The sequence below is a fragment of the Callithrix jacchus genome, chromosome 14 (assembly GCF_049354715.1).
Source record: "Callithrix jacchus isolate 240 chromosome 14, calJac240_pri, whole genome shotgun sequence".
NCBI classification, from domain to species: Eukaryota; Metazoa; Chordata; class Mammalia; order Primates; family Cebidae; genus Callithrix; species Callithrix jacchus.
Window position 1 is genome coordinate 23,494,893 of NC_133515.1, and position 20,431 is coordinate 23,515,323.

The 20,431-nt window shown below is 43.4% G+C and overlaps 1 protein-coding gene across 19 annotated transcripts in view; it reads right to left on the minus strand.

The window, feature by feature from the left end:
* BCL2L11 (BCL2 like 11) overlaps positions 1-20,431 on the minus strand; it is a 93,491-nt gene that overhangs the window by 43,079 nt on the left and 29,981 nt on the right. For 7 of the 19 annotated variants that reach the window (XM_054244736.2, XM_008980271.5, XM_008980267.5 and 4 more), the window contains one exon: positions 20,319-20,428. In XM_054244736.2, the coding sequence (XP_054100711.2) occupies positions 20,319-20,428 (110 nt within the window). Of the gene's footprint in view, positions 1-2,329; positions 6,664-17,229; positions 17,355-20,318; positions 20,429-20,431 lie in introns of those variants that run through there. The other 12 variants (XM_008980275.5, XM_008980274.5, XM_002757496.7 and 9 more) reach the window with 3 other exon arrangements.

Below are 20,431 nucleotides of genomic sequence, written 5' to 3' on the forward strand. Positions count from 1 at the left end.
TACCTGGGAAGGAGAAGGAGGTAACTTTCTGGAAGTTATGGTAGTGTTCTTTACCTTGACAAGGGTTCGAGAGACAGCTGTATTCTTGGTCAAATTTAGCAAATGCACGCAGAGGATTTGTTTTACTTTATGTAAATTTTATCTTTGGAAACAAAAATTAGAAAAAAAACTAATGAACTCTAAAAGATGCTGAAGTATTTGGGGACAAGAGTACTGGTGACTACAACTTACTTTGAAAGGCACCAAAATATAAGCTGGATTAATAGATGCACACATGATAATGCAAAGGAAGTAAACGTTAAAGGTAGAAGCTAGGTAGTGAGGGTATTGGGCGTTCTGTGTAAAACTCATTTTGGCTTTTCTGAATGTTTGAAAGTTTTTATAATAAAAGGTTGGGGAAAAAAGGCAACTTATAGAGCAAACTCCATGCTTGTGCTCTGGCATTTGCTGCAGTAGTTGTGTGAAGCGGAGTCACTAAGGAAAGATATGTGACCTATTGCTAAGACAGAACCACATACAGAGCCATGGCATATAGGGTCCAGACATACTAGAGTCATGGGGTGTCCCCTCTGTGTTGAGGCACTGGATCCGAGAAATAAGGAGACAAGATACCAAAGGACTGGATAAGAGCAGCTGGGCTCAGGGGGCCAACGCCACTTACAAGCAGAGATAGCTGAGGCCCCGAGCATCCAGGTGTGTCTGTATTTATTTGGTATAGGGTTGGGGGAAGGGTAGTGAGTGAGGTCATCTTAAGGATAGTAATAGGGTCAAGACAATCACGTGAGCAATAAACAAGCGGCCCATCCCCATTAGGTCACCGAGAGGAGGTAGGCAGTGTGCAGCAAGGAGGGTGCAGTGTGCAACATCTCTTATCTAGGGGCAGGGAACTTCTAACGTTTTCTATGGGAGGATATTTCAAGTCAGCACAGTAGCAAGAGCTAACAGGGTATACAGCCACCGAGTCACGATTATACCAGAGGAGTTTTAAGCCCTCAGATGTTCGAGGGATTGCCAGCTTTCCACAAGAACTGGATGCAAGATACTACAACTCCCTTACAGGAGAAGTGACACTTGCTCCAAACCTGCCATACAGCAGATATCTTTACGCCTGGGCTGGCCTGCCATGTAGCGCATGCACTTTCAGGCAGGGGCACTATTGCCTGGGCCATTGATTCCTGTCCTCCTGGTATGGCTGTTTTTCCCTAGTTTGTGCTCTCTGTACCTTGTCTGCTCTAGATACTCCTCTGACTACAAACTAAGATATGATTATATAAAAGGATCATATAGAAGGAAATAAATGAGCAGTAAATTATTCTTCAGGCTCTAATAGTTCTGGGAGTCTGCCTAGCTTCCTTCCTTGGTGCCCAGAAGAGGGGTTACCCACATGGCACTTACAGAAAAGCAAAACTGCTGTGTAAGTATAGACACACACACACTTTGCAGATTAAGGGTCCCAGAAGGGGGGTTACACATATGGCACTTATAGAAAAGCAAAACTGCTAAGTATAGAAACGCGAGCGCGCGCGCGCGCGCGCACACACACACACACACACACACACACGCACTCACTCTCTGTCTCTCTCTCTCTGCAGATTAAGAGTCCAGGAAAATGCAAACCGCTGCCTCAGGAGGTATGATTAAGAACAACTTGATTTGAAACAAATACATTTACAAGACCATATTCATGTACGGCTCACCTGATTAAATGCATTAACAAATTATTAGTCTAAAATGAAGCTGAGTCTGTCTTTCACTTTCCCAGCACTAAGAATAAACATGGCAAACAAGTACTTTCTTACTAGATTTTTATCACCTGTATCCCCAAACCAGGCTTATTTCTCTCACTCACTCCTAAGGCAATTCCTTTCCACCCTGTATGACAGGGCTGGGAACTTTGCGGCTCCTGGTCATCACCTCACACCCAGGGTCTAGGCACGTTTGAGTGATCCCTTTGACTCTGAGCAGGTGCTGCAGACAAGCCCTTTCTATGGGGTGGATGGGGTAAGATGGCTGGGCAGCTGCCATCAACACAGTGCAGAGCCGGCTCCTAGTACACCTTCCCTTCCCCCACAGTCCCCACCCAAGTGCTGAGTCACACCTGACTATGCAGGCAGAATACTCTGTAGCAGTTGCACCAGTCACATCAAAACTTTAAAGACTGGTTTGCATTTAAGTGTACTGCACAGATTCGTCTTCGAGCAAAAATAAATAAGAGCTACACACAACTACATTTAACATAAAGGCAGATGTGTGGGCATGTACATGTTTGTATATAATTTCAGCTGTTACTTTTGACATTTTGTGCAAACAAATCAAGCAGCTCAACAAAACTAGTTGAAAGTTTTATTTATATAAAATTCATTAAGAACATAAAAGATTGAGTTTCTTTAAAAATCTGCAGTTATTTACAGCAGTATTGCACAAGTAAAGTGGCAATTACCCTGTCAAAATTCATCAGTGCAAAACACAAGTAAGCCAGGGAAACTGCAATACAAATGCTACATATGCTGGGTTCTAGAAAACAGGTTAGTGACGGATCAGTATACAGACAGATCAGTGCTATTTATAAGTGGGTACCTGATGAGTTCCGATACAGTAACTAGTGGTCACAGAATCTGGACATAAAAGAAAACAGCTTCTACAGTCCGAAATTCCCAAATAAAAGTAGTCAAGTTACTTAGCTGGGAGCTTGAGGATGCTTCTAACACACAAATGCTGTTTAGAGTAGACCCTAATTGATTTAGCATCATGTGTAGACACACCCCCAAACACACACGTGTATGTGAGTGGACACACAAAAGCACCAGGCTAAATTAGCAGGGATGGCAGAACCACCTGCATGGAACTACCAAAAATTCTTCTTAAAGCTTCCATGAGCTTTCACATCTCGACACCCAGTCCAGTGGGGTCCCAACCTCCCTTGAAGGAGATGGAGAATCGGAAGGAGGGCATTGACCTGAAGAAGCAGGCTGTCCAAATGGGTGGGGTGTGTACAGTGAATTAGCTCCTGAAGACAATTTAGTCCAACCTCAAAGCATAGGAAGTCACACAGCAGGTGGGGGAAAACTCAACTATTCACAACCCCTACTCACCAAGGGTTAGTGGCCTGAGGTGGTCCTGAGGCAGGAGCCACCAGCCGCACCTTGTCCCCTTGTCCGGCCCAGTCCCAACCCTGAACAACTGCAAGGCAGCACCTCTGGAAGTGGCACATTTTAATTTTTTTTTAAACACTGAGTTTTCAGGGATAAATTTTCAATAGAAAAATCTTTCCCACCTGCTGATAATACTTTGGTTTTGTTTGTTTGTTTTCCTAAAGATAAAGCCTGGAGTCAGCAAAATTTGCTTGTATAAGAAGCTAGCTGCTTTGGAACAAACAGAAGGTTGCTGGGTATTTCTTGGAGTAGACTTTTGTAGCCTGCCAGATTGAGTTTCTCATTGGCATCAAACATACCCTTCATTATAAAGGCAGCAAAGCCCAAGAATTGAAACCCACTTGACTGGAAATACCAGGACCCAAAGCTGGAGAGCCACCCTGAAGGACCATGTGGCCTGCAGTGAGGTGTCCAGTCACCCCCCACACCTCTTGGGAGTTAACTTCGTGGGATGGTGGGGGCTGTGGGAGACAGGGATGTTAATACTTTCCAGAACTTAAGACATTAAATAAGCAGAAAATAAATATACAATATTTCTACAAGTTACAGCATTATGAAACAGTAGGACACATCACACAGAAAAAGAATCTACAATATTTACAAATCCTCAATTCCGAAAAAGTTTAGAAAAACAGTGATTTTTTTTTTTTACTCATTTATGCTGTACAAAATTTTACAAGAAAGGTAAAGGAAACATAATTGCACACAGACATTTGGCTCAGTTGATAAGTAAAATATGACCTACTAATCTAATAAATAGTCACAATATATACATCAAAAAGGGGAAATGGCAGACAATTGTATTCCACTGCTTTTTTTTTTAATCGGAAGGAATTTTAAACTTGATTTCTCCACCACCCCCACCCCCAAATTTCTTGATCAACTTGTTTCTGGGAAGGACATCTGAAGAATAACTCATGAAGCTATTTTGTATGTGTTTATTGCATTTGTGTTAAGTCACGGGACACTTTTTACAAACCTCAAGTGGGGAGAGGTTGTCAAGGCACAAAACCCGCATTAAGTTTCCAAAAAGGGGATTTAATTATTTTTTCTACAAAAAATTTTTAAAAAGGTAAAACGTATACCCACGGGAGGCATACTTTCTGCACAGAGGCATCTAGATAACCAGATACATACAGTACAGAGACATCCAGTCATCACTTAAAGTTCCGGTGCCAACAGCCTGTTCTTTAATACTCCAACAATTCATAGAATCTCTAATTTCCTCAGGAACTGTTTCCACAGCTAGCCTGGAAGCCGTGGTGCACATGGCCCCTGGGCAGCACAGGGCAGGGCCTCCGATACCTGGCCCAGGGCTGCCCCCACCATGTGCTCCCAGGGGCTGCAGGACTGAGGAAACAGAGTAAAGTGCTCTAGTCAGGAGACTGGCACATGAGTATAGGGATCCTGGGAGGGGGCGCCCAGAACCAAGTATGTCTTTGGTGTGTGTGTGTGTGTGTGTCCAGAAGGCCCACAGCTGCAATCCTACTACCGCTTATAATTGTGGGCTTTGTGTGATCCTACAAATAGGCTGGAGACACATCAGGGAACAAGCTGAGCTCCAACACAGCTATACAAGTAAGTCAAAATCCCAAGGAGATTCTTGAGGAAAGGAAATTTTTAAAATGAAGAGTATTGAAATTAAATCATCTCTACCTAAAGGAAAAAGTGTAAATGTATATGCTATACATATACATATCTTTTTTAAATTATGAAGATACAAATGTTTAGATTTTTCCACCTAATTTAAATAACATGAACATGCTAGCCCTTCTACTGGGCAAAACTAAACACACTAGTTGCTGGCACTGCTGACTCATCTGAAAATTGTTATTTCTTTTAAAAGTTGTTTAATGATTTGAGTTTTCAACAACTCTAAGAGTTACAGAGTTCACAGAATTGTCTTCACTCCTCACTTTCACTGCTCCCTAACCTGTCTCTTTCTTGGGTCTCCCTGGGTGTCTGCTGCCTCTGAAATGACTGACCAGTGTATGGCTGGCTTCCTTCCACTGCACTCCTAGGAGCAGGCAGAGAGAAAGGACACCCTCACTGCAAGGCTGGGCACAAGTGGTCTGACAAAATCCAATTGTCCTGGAAGAATGAAAAAAACAGACTTCTGCCTAAGAGACTTATTTTATGGTGCTGGTGGAAGTGGGATGAAGCTTATGTTTCAAAGTGAATTTAGAGGAGCAAGGCCAGTGGGCTCTGAGTTAGACTAAAAATTGTAAGAGGCCAAGCAAATGGCCATCAAAAAGCCCTGTCCCAAGCCTGTGCCAATTCCCACGAGGGCATGAGCTGGATGCAGTAGCTGGACTCTGCTGTATTGGGCACGATGACCCTCTGGGACCTGATGCTGACAATGCATCCTGTGACCATGGGAAAGCCTGCAACCAGAAAAGCCAGCAGCACAAAGGGCACAGCACTTAAGTCTGCTGTTATTACTGCTATTGCCTCCTCTTCAGAATACTTCCAAATAACATGCCCATCAAAATGGAACAAAAACCAACACCAAATGCTTCCCAGTCAGCTAATAATAGATCGATCAAACTGTGCATGATACAGGCAGATATTAACTCTTGTTCATGATATTAACTTGATCATGAAAATACACTGGACCAAATCTATGCATCTGAGTCCAGATTAGAGGCGCATCACAAAAAGTGATGAAGAAAGACACAAAAATAGTCTGAAATTTTGCCACAGATGTAACTAAATTTATAAAGGTAGGTAAATATTTACAAATGGGACTGGCATAACAATGCAGGCTGACAACAGACCCTCTGCCCCTTTAATCAGTTCCATTTCAAAAGAACTCTTTTGGTATTAATAAAAATAATTTAAAAAGGTCAAAGAGGCAATAGTAGGGAGGGGAGGGAGTATGTCACACCTCTCCCTGTTTAAAAATTCTGTACAGTAATCTCTAAAAATAAACTAAGGCAGCTTTATAAGTTAGCTGGCTCAGTTTCTACTGCAGAGTTTACATAATCCTCTGAGAATAGGCAATAGGTTCTTAAAATTTTAATACAAAAATCATTCACAAGTTGGTTAAAAAGTTTCATTTCCTTTTTGACAAATCTGTTCTCATTAATGAAGGTGAGGGGGAAGACACACTGCATGTAAACACCATTCCTACACAAAATCCTGCTCTAAAAAACCACGGTTTGTACATTAAAAATCCAAGAATGCTCCCTCCTTTACATTCACAACGAAATTCTGTTAGAAATTCTGCTGTGTGGTGATAAACAGCAAGGTCAAGTCCCCATCCAGCTCAGTGTTTTCTGAACACGTCACCTGCCCCTCCACGAGAGAACCGCTGGCTGCATAAGAATGGCACCAGGAGACTGTGGCACTGGGGCTTGTTGGTCTGAACAAGCAAAATGTCTGCACGTATCTTGGCTCCACAAAGAACCCGTCAATGCATTCTCCACACCAGGCGGACAATGTAACGTAACAGTCGTAAGATAACCATGTGTGGGTGGTCTTCAGCTGCTTGGTAATTATTCAAAAATACCTGCAACAACAAAAAAAAAAGCTTCTTAGTTTCTCCCTAATTTGGGGGTAGGGAGGGGAGGGTGCCCATATTTAAGTGAACAACCAATCCCATCTTAATCACTAGGAATGGCCCCTCTTCAAGAGCATTGTCATTAAGCACAATTCCTCCCTGAGATTATGAAGAAAACTCATTTCATTTCCCTGCAAAGGTGAAGATATCCCTGAAGGGCAGGCATACCAATGATTTACTCCTAAAAATAGAAAAAAAAAGCACCCAAAAGAATGTTTGGAAAATTCTAAGAGGATGTAAGAAACTATCTTACCACCCAAGTTAATTGACATTCAAACATGCTGCAGATTCCCCATGGGGTGAATTTCTGGTAGCTGCAATTTATTTGAGAAACGAGTGATTTGGAGTAATCTGCCCTAAAAAGCTAAATAAAGTGGCGCAGTGATGCACCATTGTGTCTCTGGCTGCTAGGCTGTGATAAACACTGTGACGCAGAGGGGTGCTTATGGTCTCAGACACAGGCAATGTCAACCCTTATACTCCCACCCTCCCAGTGTGGGGAGGAAAGAGTAATTCAGAACATAAAAAAGCCTCTGTGCCAGTGACCAGCGTATGTTTATTACAAACTGTGAAACTGTTCAAAAGGAAATCACCAGCTTATTCAATGCTTTCAGGGTCCTCAGGTCTTCTGTAGTGCCCACCTTCTGGTTCTAATCCATTTTGTGGGTAGTGCAAGGTATCAATTTGGAGTTGCCAAAGGCGGCAACACAACACATCAGCCTCAATGCCACAAGCTACAACCTGGTTCACTGTTCAAGTATGAAATCTGTCCTGGCCATTTCTTAATGACTAATCCACATGACACTAGGCTACGTGACTGTCTCTCCACAAAGCCCCTTCTCATTGGGTGCAGGATGCCTCCAACACACCGGCGCGGGAACCACCGGCCGTGAATCAGACTGAGACAACTGTCCCCTCAGACCCTGAACAGCCCCCAGACACCAGCTGCAGCTGCAGCTCCACTGTTTACACAAGCTCTGCTGCGCTTGTTTGACAGAATGGGATTGTGATAAGGCCAGGGCATTTCCCCTTTTCCTTCCATAACAAGATTGGAGGAAATCAGCTTTATGTAAGCGATTCCTGTAGAGGCACTCTGTAACCACAGTCTGTGATTTTTATCTGTTTTACACAGAAGATTGCTTTGTTTTGATTTAACTTTCAAAATTACTTTGCTGCCTCTGTGTGAGAATAATTTAGGGGAAGGTTAATTTTAGTGTAGACTAATACTAATAGGTTGAAAGAGACTTATTCGAAATAAAACCACAACTTACCAAAATGAAGAAAGTGTATGCTATGATGTGCTAAGTAATCAATCCAGGCAGGGAAGTTCTGTGCCAAGCTGGTGCCATTGCCATACTCAGCGTGGCCCGAAAATGGGGCCGACTGGATGTCCACAGTCAACAAGGGACTGGGTCATGTGAAGGGCAGACCCTAACTGCTGACACTTGCGAAGTTTCATATTCCAGCACTGGCAGTGTCTGAGGGAAGAAATCTCCCACTCACTCTTTGAGGACAGTGGGAGGCCGTGACCAAGCTTAAGTAGAAGTCACTTCATGAGAATCTTTCCAAGTTTTTTAAGAGTTCTGCTTTCATCTTAAATGTAAAGAATACGGGATGTTCAAAGACATGCTGGAGAGGGTGGGGAAGATGCAGGAATCTTTGGCAAAAAGAACACCTGATCCCTGACCCATGAGAAGATGCTACGGCATTCCCAGTCTGCAAGGGCGCAAGGATCCCTGCCCTCTCAAAAAGCGGGTATGACAACATGGCACACACTGTTAAGCTGAAAAGCAATTGCTTTTGGACGACATTCAACAGAGGAAGCCATTACCACTGATTCAAAGAGCTATGCCAGCCCAGAAAGCACTTGACAGCTGGCACGGCTGGCTGGAGCTGCTGTTGGCTCGAAGCGTACACCCATCCTGCGAAAGACAGCTGGAAAATGGGCAGACTGGCTGCCCTCAGCCATAAAAATTACTGTGGCTTATGGCCGGGGCCTGGGTGACACTAAACTGGGGCAAGCGGCCAAAAGCTGCAGTGGGGTGAAGATGTAGAACTAGGGCTGATGGCTCAATGCTGCTCAAAGCGCCAACAGCTTCAGCCAGCTCCAGTGATATCTCCCTGTGATCTAGATACGTGAGGAACGGCTGCTACAATTCAGATCCTAAACCAGGGGCTTTGGTCTTGGGGTGGTGTTAGGGGTCAGGAGGGAGTTTGAAGCAATTAGAGAAAGCCCCCTAAGATGAAATGCACTGGTGAAAGGTCAAAGTAAGGGCATACCCAGTGGCTTCTGGACAGGGTATTACGTCAAAGATGGAATTGCAAATTCAGGACTAAAAATGACAATCCCTGCATTGTTGGGGAGCTGTCATTTAAAGGCAAATATGACACTAAGACTGAACCAAGCAATGTCATTTGCCGTGTGAGTGGTCCCTTGCATTTGATGTGGGCTAAGACAATAAGCACCCATAAGAGAAGCCTCCACAGTGATGCCTGGACCATCTTCCTGAGACCTGCTGTGTCTGCAGAGCTGGCCTCCCACCTAGCGTCCAGTAAGTCTGCATCTGCTACAGTGGTTCTCAATCAGGTAGAAGAGATATCTATGTATCAAAAGTACATTTAAGTTCTGCCATGTCTAGTATGGATAATACAAAAAAGACATACTGTCTTTCCTGATTAAAAGCATTTTTTAAAAAACTAAAATAAATACAATGAGGGAAGACATTCTACTCCCTCCTGAATTTCCGGGTGTCCTCCTCTTCATGGGCTGAACTGTGTGTCCCTTCAATTCATCTGTTGCAGTCCTAATCTCCAGGACCCCAAACTATGACTGTAGGTGCAGATGGGGTCATCAATAAGGTAATTAAGTTAAAATGAGGTCACTGGGGTGGGCACTAATCCAAGGTGCCCTTGTAAGAGAGAATCAGGACACAGAAACCCACCAGGGAAGACCATGTGAAGACAAGGGGGATGATGGCGACTACAGGTCTGGAGGCTAAGTCTGCACCAGGATCACAGACTTCCAGCCTCCAGAACCGGGAAAAATGAATTCTTGTTGTGTGAGCCACCCAGTCTCTCTGGAACTCTGTATAGCAGCCTTAGCTGATGAATACACCTTTCACTGATGCTTATCTATAATCCTCGGTCTTTCACCTTTTATGTGAAAATAATCCTTTTTACAGAGTTGGGTAACTCTGTTTTAGTCTAAATTGCAAAAAATATTTTGGAAAGATATAATAACTCATATGGGTGAAGGACCCAATTGAGTTATAATTTAAGTGACCATATACTACAGTTCTCTCCTCTCTCATTCTTTTTCTACACACACACACACACACACACACACACACGACACACAATCACAACTGCACAAAGAGGAGGGCCCCATCCAGTTGGGTATTGTAATCGCCATGGTCTAAATCAGGAGCTATATGAAGTCTGGGTTACGAGGTAACTGCCTTTTGTGGCCATCCCAAATGTCCAGAAGATGACTCCTTCAACATTCACAACTTTGTGTGTCCCTCCAGGAACCGGTTCCTGACAGCCCCTGCCCCTCTCAGGGTAAGAGGCTCCAGTGGCCCTGATGCTGGCTGGCATCAAGTGGAGGGCCTGACTTCAAGGCACATGTCTATGTACCCATTAAGTCTGACGGTGATAGCTGTGTCACCAGTCGCCAGCACAAGAGTAAACAGGATAATAAGGCAAGGAAAATACAGAAGCAAATAAAATGAGACAGAAAAAAAGCACTGGCCAGAGAGGAAGTGGGGGGACCAGGGCAGGAAGGCACGAGGGTGAATCACCACACCAAGCTCCTCAGGAAGAGGAGAGTTTCTTGGAAAGACAAGAGAAGACTGGGCCTTCCGGTGGAGAGAAAAGCGGGGCAGGGGCAGCAAGGTCAACAGATAGAAGGGGCCAGCAATTCAGTAAAGATAATCTAAATAGGGGGTATTATCAAAACCAGAAGGAAAAATTATGCCAAGTTGTAGGACTGCTCCCTCATACACTGTGCCCCCTAAGTGGAAAGACTAGGATTCTGTGTCTACAAGTTTCCTCAGGATAGATATATGCACCCTTTCTCTGAAGATTTGAAGAATGGTCTTTGAGATGGTGTCAAGACCACTTGACAGGGAATTCTTAAATAGTTCTTCACACATCCCCGTGACACCAGATGGCACAAGCTCATCTGGGTGGCAACTGGGGAGGAGCTGTGCCACAGGAATGCCCCAGCATCAGGTTCTTGCTGCCTTGCCAGGGACTGGTGCTGCCACTGCAGCAAGCAACACTGAGTGCAAGGCAGGAGCATCTTCAATTTACACTTGAGATAACCAAGGAAGTGTCAGGGAATTTAAATGACACTCTAATGCCGAAATAATCACAGCAGAACAACGTCTTCTTGCTCAGTCCAGGGAAGCAGATGCTTGGAAAACGAAAGAGGCCCTGGCCCCAGGGAACTGGTCAGGTTGACCACCAGACACTTACAGAATGCAGCTTTGGATTTAGCTTCACTCTCCGGCAGAGAGAGAGGAAGGAGTCCAGCCACTGTAAAGCTGCTTAGGGAACTCCAGGCCTTTGGACTTTGTGTGTCCAAGCTTGGGGACAGAACTGCCAAGGCCATCACTAAATGAAATGACCTAGTCCATGCTTTTCAGTTTCCACAATGACCCTGAGGGCCAGAATAGCAATCCCTAAGCTGTTTTGCAGCCAGTGACACAGGGGCCAGGCAAATGACTGGAGGGGCAGCGCAAAACAGTGTTAGGACGGGGTAGGTACTCTTGGCCCACATGAAGATGGAATGCCAGAAGCAGGACAGAAGTTAAACAAGGCCTTTCAGGCTGGCACCTCATCTCCTCGAATGCCCTGTGCCTGTGCCAGGAAGGGTTCATTGCTCCTCAGACCTGAAGGGACCTTGTTTCAGGCTGAGCTGAGGCCACAGAGCTTCTGGATTGAGAATTGAGAATCACGAAGTGATTCCTACAACACAACTCACAAAACAGCCCATCCACCCATGCTTCAAAGGCAGGGTCGAAACCCACTGGCCAAAGAATTCATTAAGTACAACACAGACACAGCATCATTCAAAGGGGGACTTAAAATAAAAAAAGCACAAATGTGTGTGATGCAATTTTAAAAAAGGCTGAGATCAGAAATGACATCAAGGAGTTATCCTGGGAACCAGGGGTGAGATATGCTGCAAGAGAGCCACAGTTTAGTTAAGTTTCCTGGCAGTCAAAGAAACGAGGAAAAAATGACAATTTCATTGTCATATCAAAGCAAGTTTAATTCCTAATTCTAAGAGGCATTCAGAAAGCTAGGTGTACCTACAGAACTCTGACATGCAGAGGAATTTAACTTACTCAAAAACTTGTTTCTTACAGAATTTCAACACTGAATGTATAAGATGTCCCGAAACTTTTTAAAAAATATATATATTTAAGTGTCAACATGTTGTAGGAGAGTGAATTTTGGACTGTGAGAGCAGGAAGGACAGAGGGAATCTCTGCTCCAAGCTCAGGCAACTGAGGAAGCACTCTCTCTCTGGTTGGTGTCTGATCCCCACAGGCTGCAGAAGAGAGGGACTGGAATGGCCATCCAAGAGCCTGAGAATATCCAGGGACTGTCATGGCACCTTCAGGGACACTGCTGAGTGCTGCTGTAATCAAAGGTGGCAGGGTGGGAGAGGAGACTAGGAGTCACCCCCCTGATTCTGTTAGAAAAATTACCACCCCACTACCCATTCATAATGCAGCAGTCTAAACAACATTTAAATGGCAACTGAGTGACACAGAGGTCAGAGAGAAAAAGGCCCAGCACATGGTGAGCTGAATGTGGAGCTCTTAGAAAGATCTTGTCTCTCTCCACTTTCAGACCAACAACCACAGTCAAACTGCAGCTCAGTTGTATTTCAGCACTGGTTCCATATGCACTGCTGTTTTCAAGTGTCAGAGGAAGCTGCTGCAATACTGCCCAACACCAAATCCACTTTCTATTCATCACCAAGGCAACAGGGATATTTGCATAGCTTATGCCTATGTACTTAGAGGTCACCACAGCTGGGGAGAGGGCACTGGGAAGTTCTCTCCCGGATGCACGGTACCTTCACTCCAAATCAGGAGAGTGCACTCCCCCAGTGCTGCCAAGCTACAGGTACTGCAGTTGATCTGCTATGGTGACAATGTGGTCTTCATAAGTCAGATAAAAACTACATTTGCATAAACCAAACTTTTATCCTATTTTTGACGCACCATTTCAAAGAAATTATGACAGTTAAGGCTTCTTGTGAGACTAATCCCTTCTCCAGTGAATGTCCAGGTGAGGCTGTGCACTGATGCTCTTCAGGCAGCACAGCACATCCCTCCACTGGGCAGGCCTCTAGCCTGTCAGACTCCAGACCTGGTGCTGAATAAAGTGAATAACTCCCACCCGCCAATTCTGAAGTTGTCACTGTTCTATGGTCAACCACAGAGAAGACACAGATTGTTGTGACATCTGTGTGAGGCACCAGTAGTTCGAATATTAGACTCAGAGCAGAAACAAAATGTTCCAGCCTCAGAAAAATGCTAAGTGAGACATAACATAGTTTAACCACAACTAAAACCTCTCCACTTTGTTTCAGGTGGTAGAAGTCTAGTTAAGGGTGATATGGGAAGCTTATTATTTTTGAAACTCTGCAGCAGGACCAAGCCTTAGTTTGTATGCATCTTTGTTTCCTCCTCAAGAGATTAAAAAAAAAAACCCCAGTTAGACCTCCTGAAGTCCCCTTCCAGGCACCTGCATCTCCTCATGGTTACATGTGTCAATGGCCTTGATCCAAAACTGCAAGGCAGCCCTGCAGGTGAAGGTAGGCACCTGCCAGACAGATGAGCACTCACACGTGGTACAAAGAAGCATACACCCTTTAGTCCAATGCCCACCCAGCCATTTAAACACACACCACTGCCTCAGCCTCATCTCATATTTGCCTATAACCAGACATAGCACGTGCAGTAGGGTCAAACACACGACTTGTTTAAAAAGCAGTTCCAGAGTATTTAAAAGACAGACCAGTGAACAGAGTTCCGGGCATCTCCCTTTCTAAACAGCAAAGACTCACTGAAAAATGTTTCAATTATAGTTCAAAGTAAAAGAAAACAGAATGATGATAATGGATGATAATAAGAATTTTCTAGCTCCATCTCTAAATGTTATGATTTAATCTTCACTACATGCCTAAAGGATAGACCAGAAAATGGGCCTCCTAAAAGTTAAGGGTACAGCCAGGGTACTAGGTCTAACCCCAAAGTCCCCATACTTCTCTGTGAGTTGTGTTTGCCTGCAAGATCACATTCTGGCCTCAATGAGTAACAGAACACCCTTGTTTGGAAAACCAGCAATCCATAGTCCACACAATCACAGCCACACGTTCTCCTGAAAGTCTGAGGGGAAGAACCAAGGAGCTCATCACCTCTGGCCATTGTACTTGTTGGATGAAAACGGTGTGGTCTGAGACAGGCAAGGAAGGCTCCTAAACCCAAACACTGAGCTGCCTCCCCTCCAGCTGTAAGGAAAACGCTTGCTGAACCTGAAAACTGTGCCACTGATCAATGGCAGGGATCAATTTATCTAAGCTCCTCATGACTGCTTTTGTTATGAAAACTGACGTTCTATAAACTCATGTGAGTGAAATGTGGGGGCAACTTATCATTGCATATATTTAATAACTGATATGCAGATTTCCACTATTCTTTTCACAGCCAGTAACAGAAAGCAACTAAATTTATTTTACTAAATTCCAACATTCAATTAATGAAGGCCTCCAAAGAATGCTGAGAACACACATCTCTGGGTTTGTGTTCAGTTTGTGCAATTACCATACGGGCTAAACTTTAGTCCTCGCCTTTGTACATTATTCCCAGAAGAATGACTACTATTTATAAAAACGAGAATGAGATAGCACTGGGGATTTCACTTCTCAAGAAGGAGGGCATTTAAGTATTTCAAATTCATACACAGTATAGGAAAATGCTAATGTAATGACACTTACATTAAATTCTTTCCATTAAAACCAGTCTGCAAGCCACCTTCACAACTTTACTTTGATTCAAGGCTAGACTGGGTCTACATGCACTGCAATCAATTCATGTCTGCACACGCTCTGGACAGAGAAGGAAGTAGGCAGTGTAAACAAAAGATCACTGTTTCTTGTGATCAAACAATGAAAGGGTTTTCATTCACTGCCTGCCTCATCTGGAGAGCAGATTCATGTGCTGCTGTCCACCGCAGCCCACCACCAGGACATGCCCGGGGTCACTGTTAGCCAAGAGCAGCGTACCTGCATTCAAAGTGATTTGAGTTGGACAACCTGACTGCAAAGAACTTAAGAAGCCACAGAAAGTAAACAACTACTGCTTCAGTATTAGGGGTGGTGGAAGGGATAGAGGGGAAAGGGGGAGGAATGTTGGTTGCAGAATGGGCCAGTTACTCTACTCCAAGAGCAAGCATTACATTCCAAGGGCTTCTGACTGCAGCCCTGGCCCATGGTCAAGACTCCCATCCAAGCACACACTATCCTTCTAGTACCTGTGTTCCACATCTACAGAGGATCGCAATCTACACTTGCTAGTACTGCAGGCAGCAGATAAACCAGCACATGCTCTAACACAGTTTGGGTGATGAAAGAAACTGGCAACAGTTACTGAAGAACAGTTCTGGCTGTCTTGGGATGATGTGCCCACCCACAAAGAAGAGAAGGTGCATAAACACTGTTCTACTCCGGCAAAGGCAAGCTGCTCACCTCCTCACAAATTCCAAAATAAAGATTTAGCTTCTTAAAGAACTTCTCTTCCCTCCAAGCCTACTATCTTCCCTGTGCTTCCCAGCTTTTACCAGTAGCTTCCCCACTCTCCACTAAGAGTCTCATTAGCTTGGAGTGTGCCCTGCAAAGCAGACTTGCATAGGAGGAGCTGAGAGGCTCAGCAGCCCCCTGGCCATATCCATTCAGCAACAAATGCCTTTTAAGAGCTCCATCATCTCCACAGCCCCTGGGCTTTGTCCCACAACTGGTTCTCCCTGTGCCGGCACTACTGGTGCCTCCTACCAAATCTTTTTTTTCCTTTTTTTTTGAGACGGAGTTTAGCTATTGTTACCCAGACTGGAGTGCAAAGGCACAATCTCAGCTCACTGCAACCTCTGCCTTCTGGGTTCAAGCAATTCTCCTACCTCGGCCTCCCGAGTAGCTGGGACTACAGGCACGCACCACCAGGCCCAGCTAATTTTTCTATTTTTAGTAGAGACGGGGTTTCACCTTGTTGACTAGATGGTCTCGATCTCTTGACCTTGTGATCCACCCGCCTCGGTCTCCCAAAGTGCTGGGATTATAGGCGTGAGCCACCGCACCAGCCATCCTACCAAATCTTTAAGAAACTGATAGCAAGGGGTGGGGAGATTGGGGAGGGATAACATTAGGAGAAATATTTAATGTAGGTGGGTGGGGGGATGGAGGCAGCAAACCACTATGGCATGTGTACACCTATGTAACGATCATGCAAGATCTGCACATGTACCCCAGAACTTAAAGTATATATATATATATTTTTAAAAAAGACTGAGCATCAAAATAAATATTGAGAGTAATGGATTGTAGTCCATTGAATAAAACAGGAATCCATGAATCCAAGTTGGTACACTAAATAACTATATAAGGGAAAAAGGAAAGCTCTTCGTCCTTTATAAGCTCTGTCCTTCTATTACAAATGGAGAAGTACTAACTTCACAGTGGAATACACCACCTTGGATCGAAGTGAACCTCATCAGTAACAGGACAAATGGACATGGTGTGCCTCCTGCTGTACCAAACTGAGGACAGACACATCACTTCTGGAGCACTTCTGTCAGAAATGTAAAAAGTGAGTCTCATCATATAGAAACATCAGATAAATCAAATTCAGGGAGTCAGCCAATTAAAACTGCCCTGATCCTTAAAAAATGTCACTGTCATAAAAGACAAAGACAGAGGAACAGTTCCAGATTAACAGAGCCAGAGCTAACACACTTAAATTCAATGTGTAATCCTACATTGGCTCTTGAGTCAGAAAATATGTTTTTTTTCTTTTTTCTGAGAAGGATATTGTTGGGACAATTGGTGAAATTCGAGTAAGGTCCACAGATCAGATAATAGTTCTGTAACACTATTTGTCATTTTGATAATTACACTGTAGTTACATAAGGGATTACTCCTATTTTTGGGAAATACACACTGAAGTATCATGTCTGCAGTTTATTCTGAAATAAATTGTACATGTGTGCAAAGAGGGAAAACATTAAAACAAATGGGGCAGATATAAAAGGGTGGTTCTTTGTGTCATTCTTGCAACATTTTTGTAAGTCTGATATTATTTCAAAATAAAGTTACCAAAATCCTCTGTAGTAGTAAAACTCCAACTGAATAGAGGAGTCAGGTCATTCAGCTGAGCAGGGTCATCTGGGAATGGCACAGCATCGGAAGAGAAGAGGGGACATGCACTGGGACTTTGCGCTCACCTGTGCCTCTCTCACCTCCTCCTTCAAGGATTCAGCCTCCACAGCTCCGTCTCAAACGCTTCCCCACTGCCCTTAAGTGGACTGAATACATGACAACTACACGACAACTTCCTCTATTTCTCTAACTGGAAAAACGGGAAAATATCCTGTCAGGCTTCAAAAGGCTCATGGTAATAAAAGACTAACACTTTAGACAAGGCATTGTAATAGCATTAAGCAAATAAAAACAGTCTATATTAAAGCAGCACAGCTTGCCAAGAGAAGATAATTCCCTTGTGAAGACAGCAGACCATCTGAATTCATTATTTCCCAAAACAGCCTTCCATTTCCTCCCCAGATTTCTGCCCCCAATATTTAACACTGGACCATTAAGTGTGATTCCAGACAATGGACTGTTTTAAATCTAACAAGTATCAAGACGGGTGTCTGTGGCTTTGAAGGTCACTGTGACACTATTCGGAGTATTATCCAGTGTTTTGAACAATTTACAAAATCTGAATATATTTATCTTTTTTTCTTTTTCAGAAAAATTGGGTTATAACCTAGAATCTATCCCTACTCCTTCCACCCAATATCCCAGCATACTAAGAAAGCTAAAGTCCTTTAATTATTTGTGACTGTATTTTTGCATTGAATTATTTAAGATATGCAAAATAAGATGCACAATGACAAAATCTCATAAATACTGCAATGAGCCAAATTTATTTTACTACCAAAAGCATGGGAACAATAGGTCGCATCTCATTGGATACACATACATGACCATCTTAAACACACGCTTGAACATTAAACTGTGAAATGACATGGTGAGAAGAGAACTAATATAACCTATTAGTTCATAGCCTGCCTCCCCTTCTCAGAGAGGAGGGTAACATCCTCAACAGAGAGGCAAGGTAACAAAGACAACCCAGCAGCCTAGGTTTCATTGGCATGTGACTCAAACTATTCCCCACCTTGACAGCCTTGATGGGATGGCCGGGGACTGGGAGGCACTCTAGTCCCCATGCCAGCCTTAGCCCATGTCTTGTCACTGACCACTCATGGAGGCCATGAAGGAGGTGCATCCACAAGGTCCATCTGGGCAGGACCATAGGAAAGCCTTGTGGAGTCATGCATTCATATTGCATGGTTTAAAGAGAAACTTGTTTAATACCCTTGAACACCTCCAGCTGTGTGGTCAAAATCACTAACAGAATCCCCGAGAATGTGCGAGTTCATCTCAGTACTCAGAGCTCCTGGCAGCAGGGAGACGCTGTGGGCACCAGGCATGGCCTACTGCAGCCTCTCTCAGGCAGCCCCATCTAAGGCAGATCCTGTCCCAAGAGTGTCTACAAAGCCCCTTCCAGACGGGAATAAAACAGGCCAAGGAGATGGTCAGTTTATAGTCCAGGTTTGGAGGTGTTTCCTTACCCATCAGAAATATCTGTCCTGTTGGATTCTAGACAAAATCCCAGAATAGGGATTTGAGTGTATTCACCTACTGTCATCCCACTTCTCACCAATTCTTTCTAGTCAACCAAGAGACAGCCACGTCCAGTCACATGCGGGAACACCAAAATCCCTTTAGGAAAACCAAGGCAGAGGAACTGGAGGGAATGATAACTTCAGTGACAAATTATAAAACCAACCAAACTTGCAAAAAAGATCACCATTTCAGATACAGGCTGGAAAAGAACGTATGTTCTGTGAACTGGTTTATGTCACGTGGAGGATGCCAAGAGTTTTGCCAGCTAAAGACAATATTTTAAGAAATTCTTAAGCCCATCAATGTCACACTTCCCATTTTACAACAGAATCATTACTACAGCACACTCCTGAAACACACACCCCCACAGAAAGGTAGGAAGATCTGACCTGTATTTTAAAACATCCTTGACTCTTATGGAAATTCCATACTGAAGAGACTCTTTTGTAACAGGAAAATGTCTCTATATTTGTCTAAAAGAAGTCTAAAAAACATTGTACACAGATAGAAAAATAATAATTCAAAGGTAAAATCCATTTACATAGCAACAGTTAACTAAGCATGACCTCCCCCAGAAAACGGATTTTTTAAAAAAAGCCTTAAAAGGTACTTATATGAAACAATGTTCAGAAAAGAAAATAGGGATAGAAATGCTAAAAATAAATGATATTAACAACTGTAACACTGTCCACAAAATAAGAATTAGTGTCTTCCTTTTAGATGAATCAACTGAGATACCTTTATATGAGGTTTTAAAACTCTGTGAACAAGTAAATTATATCACACATTTGCTAGTAGTGAGCCCTTTAGCGGAAGTAGTCACAGCTGTTCCTAATGGTACTAAGTCCTGGAGTTAAAGCCTACACATTTAAAAATGTCTCCCATGTGAAAAAGGTGTCCAAATGATCACCTATATTCCCCCAGGTAAAACAAACATGCAAAAAACAATGCTTCTACTTCCACTAACTACAGAAGATGACAGAGGCTAAAATATTCTAAAAATCAAGAACATAGCTAAAAATAAGAGGCAGTCAATAATCCATAATATAGTTTTTACAGCCCAAATTACAGGCTATTGATTAGTGGCCATCTAATATATTACAATAACTAAATGTCCAAAGACAGCAATGGCTCTGCAATGGCAATAGCTACCTGCTCTTACCCAGGTAACCCTGCAAATTGCAGGAGAGTCTTTTACATGAGTGCTGGCATCGCTCCTGCGCGCTAAGTAACAAAAGATGTTTTTTAAAAATTTCTTTTAACTTTGACGTAAACTGCACAAGGGGAGTATAGAAACACACTATATGGATTGAAACCTATGTTAATAATATTTAGGTCGGACTCCCTCAAAGCCTATAAATAATCCCTTTTTAAGCATTGTTTTAAAGTCTGCACTCATAAAATTCCTTTGCTGCCTCCTACTGTATTTTATTTAAGTGTCATTACTTAAACTCAGCCATAAAACAAATGGGAAAGGAGAAAAATGAAACGTCACAACTAGGCGACAGTATTCATTTCCAGAATTAGCATGCAGTTATGACAAGCCACTTTGTCTTTTTTTAAAAAAAATACAGTGTGGAGGGGGAGGGGTAAGCAGAAAAGGGGGTAAAGAAAGTATCATTACCCTCCTTGGATAATAAGCGTTAAACTCGTCTCCGATACGCCGCAACTCTTGGGCGATCCATATCTCCGGGCGCATACCTGCAGGTTCAGCCTGAGATTGCCTCATGGAAGCTG